This window comes from Triticum dicoccoides, chromosome 6B, assembly GCF_002162155.2.
Source record: "Triticum dicoccoides isolate Atlit2015 ecotype Zavitan chromosome 6B, WEW_v2.0, whole genome shotgun sequence".
NCBI lineage: Eukaryota > Viridiplantae > Streptophyta > Magnoliopsida > Poales > Poaceae > Triticum > Triticum dicoccoides.
Window position 1 is genome coordinate 310,562,467 of NC_041391.1, and position 4,552 is coordinate 310,567,018.

The 4,552-nt window shown below is 54.9% G+C and overlaps 1 protein-coding gene across 13 annotated transcripts; it reads left to right on the plus strand.

The window, feature by feature from the left end:
• The first annotated feature begins 1,506 nt into the window (after positions 1-1,506).
• On the plus strand, positions 1,507-3,774 carry LOC119324070. 13 transcript variants are annotated; one of them, XM_037597814.1, is made up of 5 exons: positions 1,508-2,281; positions 2,357-2,424; positions 2,512-3,120; positions 3,199-3,265; positions 3,347-3,774. In XM_037597814.1, the coding sequence occupies exons 1-3, from the start codon at positions 1,923-1,925 to the stop codon at positions 3,081-3,083; spliced, it is 999 nt and encodes a 332-aa protein (XP_037453711.1). In that variant the 5' UTR covers positions 1,508-1,922; the 3' UTR covers positions 3,084-3,120; positions 3,199-3,265; positions 3,347-3,774. The 13 variants fall into 13 exon arrangements, 12 of the variants coding, with proteins under 12 accessions (XP_037453707.1, XP_037453708.1, XP_037453709.1 ...); XR_005156755.1 differs by having other exon boundaries at positions 1,512-2,281; positions 2,505-3,120; XM_037597810.1 differs by having other exon boundaries at positions 1,507-2,424; positions 2,512-3,107.
• The last annotated feature ends 778 nt before the right edge of the window (positions 3,775-4,552 follow it).

Below are 4,552 nucleotides of genomic sequence, written 5' to 3' on the forward strand. Positions count from 1 at the left end.
TGTACTGTGCATGGAAGCGCCGGCAGACCGCACGGATAGAGGATCGCTGTCAAATTACATGAGCAAGAACTGCAAAACAAAATCTGAAAAAACGCAAGAAATTGAACCATTAGTGTGCGACCATCGTCCAGGAGCCCGCGGGGGAATAACGATCGAAAAAAACAATCCAGCACTGGGATCCCAGTACTGCACTATCCCGTGGGGCGAACTACTCGCCCTCGTGGGCTGAGCTGCACGCTCGCTTAGCTCCAGAACATAACCGCACCGCACGGCAGCCATATGAACGGAACTGCAACACCCTGCTTCAGGAACCACGAGGCGATGCACACTATCTGAACAACTATGACGACAGATTTTTCATTCATCTCATGCAAAAAAATAGCAAACGGAAACCGCAATAGCAGGAATAGCAAACTGCTGTGCACTGATTTTTCTTCCCAAAATCAAAAGAGTAAACTGCAACAACAACCCCAAACGCTTTGTTCGTCAGAAGTGGAGAAGAAGCAGGGGGAGGCCGGTGCGCTTGAGAGAACCTCCTGGCCGGGGAGGGCGGGCTGCAGCGGAGCCCGAGGTGGACCGCATGGGGGTAGTCAGATGCGGGGCGGCACGACTTAAGGGGCGGCTGGGGCGGTGGCGAGCCGTGGTGCCTAGCATCGGTGGCTGGCCCGATCCAGCAGTGGCGCGCGCGCGATAAGCCTGGGGAAGGAGGTTGTCGCAAGGAGGATGGGGTGGCCCAACCTCTGATCCATGGAGGCATCAGTGTCGGGCTTTGAGGTGCTGGAGAGAGGCACCATGGCTGTGCGGGGAGGAAGAACCTGTGATCACCGGCGCCGCCACAGGCTCACCACCTCCCCTCGTACGCAGATCCGCCAGATCCCGTGGTCTGCTCCTTCCCCCAACCTCCCCCTCTGACAACGGTCACCCCCGGCCACAAAAGCCCGATGGCTAATCGGGCGAGTGATCTGCCAGATCTGGGCGACGCCGACGAGGATCCGTGAGGGATGCAACGACTAGGAGATGCGCGGTGGGCTGGCCATGGGCGTTGAAGAAAGGTGGAAGAAGGAAGGGGATCCAGGGGTGGTGGCGATCCCGGGAGCAAGAAGAAGCATGGCGGACTCGGCCATGAGGAAGAGGAGGCATGGCGGGCCCGACCGGGAGGAAGAGGATGGGCGGGGGCGCCGGCCAGGAGGAAGAGGGGTGGGGTGGTTGTGGGGCGCCGGGGGGTGGAGGTGGGGCGCCGGGGTGGTGGGTGATGGTGAGGCACTGCCGAGGGTAGGAGGTGTCGGGATAAGAAGGTGGGGGATCGGGGGTAGTGGGCTGCCCGGTTCGGGTCGGTGGGTGTGCTTTTTAGCGAAGGAGAGGTGTTAGCAAAATAAGCTCCGATGTTAGCAGAATATATATATATATATATAGGGTGGGTCTATTCTAATAACACCTTTAAGAGTCTTATTGTGCACACCAAATCGCTTATTCTGCTAACACCTGTCGCACCCACGAGCTCTAACACAAAACGAACTGCGCGCAAACCCACTCCCCCCTCCTCGCAACCCACCAACCTCTCCCGACCCGCAGAGCTTCCCTCCCGCTCCCGCATCCCGTGCTCACATCCAACCTTCTTCCTCCCCAGCCACCGCCCCCTCCTACCACCTTCTTCCGCGCCCCAGCGCCCCACCGGAGGAGCCCAGCCGCCGGCTGCCCTACCCAACACGTCGCCACCCTACCCGACGCCCCGCCCCGAGCACCCCCCACCTCCTGATCCGGCTATCCGAGATCCGCCGCCTCCAGCTCTCGCTCCGGCGCCGCCCTCCTGCGGCGAGCTCCCTTCCTTCGGATCTGTCCAGCCACATCCTACCTCCCATCCTCTTCTCCTCCCCCGCCCCCACCTGCGACGCCCTACCACCAGCCGCCCTTGATTCGGCGAGATGGAAAGCCAACGCGCGCCACATGCCCTCCCCGATCCCTCTTCAACTTCGGCGCGGGTCGAAGAGCACCAGCCGCCACCCGATGGAGGCGGAGGTGGCCTCCCCCAATGCACCCCTGCCTGGGGGCTTGCTGCGCCGCCACTGGATGTCTCTTCTAGTGGATCTTCGCGTCTTGGCCGACATCCCTTCCTGGTGCAGTCCACGCTCCGGGGCGGCCATCTGGGCATGAGCACCTCGGGCATGGCCGACGCCGGATTCCGCCACGCCTTGCTCCTGCAGCATTCTGTACAGTTCATTCCGTGGGGGTGTCGCGATGCAGTACGCATCGTTGTGGCGATGTGGCTCGATGGTAGTGCTCGGTGCGGTTCGGCAGCCTGGCAAGTTTTTTGTTTGTTCTTTGTCTTTGAAATTGATTTTTTGTTCATGTGCTGCAGAGCAGCACCTACGCTTCCGTCAATTTCTTTTCGTGTGCAATTTGCTTTGAAAACAGAGAAGGGCTCCGGTGAGGCCTTCGCGGGCGAGATGCTCCCGACCTTGCCTCTTCCGATCATTTCCATCCCCTAAATCTGGCTGTGCACGCAGGATGCAGCTCATAGCAGGATCAAGGATCCCCTTCCTCCACCTGGGACAGGAGCACCGCACCTTCGTGCTATTCGGCGGACCCCGTTTGCGGGTTGCAGCTCGCTTCTGGCGCCGCTGCAGTTTGCGGTTCTGTACGCATGCAGTGCAGTAGGCGCATCTCCATGGCACTTCAGCCACGCCATGAAAATCCTCGCCGGATCCGACGAACCACCACCGGATTCGTGGAGATCTTCCCGCCACGACGAGTTTCTACCCCCACATCAGGCGCCTGGATCATGGCGCCCATCCCACACCCCGGCAGACGTCCCCCCTGCATCCCTCCCCGCGCACCCTGTGGTCTGCTTCGTCAAGCCACTGGTGCGCCATGTGCGGCATCGTGTAGTCCACTGTGTGGGTGCATGCAGCACGCCCACCCCGCACCCCTGGCGCCGTGCAGTCCACCAAGTGCAAAAGCAGCTTCCTGCGACGCCATGGAGCTCCCTTTGCTTAGCAAGGTCCATGGGGAGAGTACCTTTATGCAGGGGCAGTGCCATGGAAGGCTTGAGCTCTTCCGCTCCTCAACAAGCAGCAGCAGCGTGACGTTGAGGTCTTCCCCTATGGAAGGTCATCGACGGAGGTCCAGCCCCTATTCGATTTCAAGTATCTCATCCCCTCCTCTTGGATTTAGTAGGCTAAATGATTACTTTTTATGCAGCAGCAGGCCGAGCGATGGTGGTGGCCGACTGATGGTGACGGGATGGAGGCTGCTACTGTGTTGTATGGTATGAATCCCTCACACCTTGATCTCTTCTTGGCTGCTACTACACCAAGATCATCTGCATGCGTGTGTTGTGGTTGTGCAGCTCGGAGATGCTCGCCATGCGGTTCAGGGCTCGTGCGCGTGCATTCCAACGAGCGTCATCTCTTCCCCTCTGGTCGGTCGACCATGGCCGTGCAGCTCAGAGACGCTCGCCATGTGGTTCGGAGCTCGTGCGCGTGCAGTCCAGCAATTGCCATCTCTTCCCCCCGCAGTTCGTCGACCATGCCATGCAACTCAAATGCAGTTCTGCTGGTGTATGTGTGTGGCTGTAAAACAACGAATGGATGTATGTGTGTATATGAGCATCGACGAAGGAGCAAAACAAAATGTGCGCGTGTAGTTTTGTTAGCTCTGTCGTGCGGTACTTTGTTTTTGTTTTGTGCGGTTGGCTTGTTTGTTAAAAAAATTCAAAGAATGTTGGTGGGACATATGCAAAATGTAATTTTAAATGCAGTCCACTCGTCCCATTCATGCAGCTCACTAACATTGACCATGTAGTCCATATGAATTTACACAAAATATATATTAAGAAACAAACAAAACAATTAAGTAGTTCACTTGGTAAAAATTAGCAAGTATGAAAAAAGACAACAAAAACTTATGAGGTTCACTTTCGGGAGTGTTGCGGTCCACTCGTTCAAAAAAAAGTTAAAAAAAAGACAACAAAAACTTGTGCGAGAAAGTTTATGTTCGACAAAAAGAAATCATGAAGTTCACCTTACTGTCTGTTGCAGTGCTGTTTTCAGTTTGAAGTAGTGCGTTCTTCTGTCCGGCGACGATTTTGGTGTCGCGAAAAAACAGAGTGTCTGCTTTTCGCTAATTTTAAACTGCTCTTAAACCGTAAGGAATTAGAGAGTATGTTCTACATGAAAAAGTTCCGCATCGTTGATATCTTTCCAACGACGTATAGTTTGAATCATTCCGACCAGCGGTTTGCAATTTTTTTTTTGCCAAAAACGGTTGTTGCCACTCGTCGTCCGCCGCACGATTTCCAAAATTAACTTAAAACCGTAAGGAATTTCAAAAATATTTCAACATATGAAAGTTGCGCCTCGTTCGTAGATTTCCAACGGCGTATCACACGCCTCGTTTCGACTAACGGTTCAAAAACTAGAGCGAAAACAGTACCGAAAATTTGGAAAAATTTGAAAAACAGAATTCCGCGATTTAGTAAATTTGAAACTGCTCTTAAACCATAATGAATTAGAGAAATATTTATATATGAAAAAGATGCGCCTCGACGATATCT

Coding starts and splice junctions, on each gene's coding strand:
- LOC119324070 (XM_037597812.1), top strand. CDS start 1,923: ATGGAAAGCCAACGCGCGCCACATGCCCTCCCCGATCCCTCTTCAACT. Junction 2,425..2,511: donor GAAAACAGAGAAGGGCTCCG/GTGAGGCCTTCG, acceptor CGCAGGATGCAG/CTCATAGCAGGATCAAGGAT.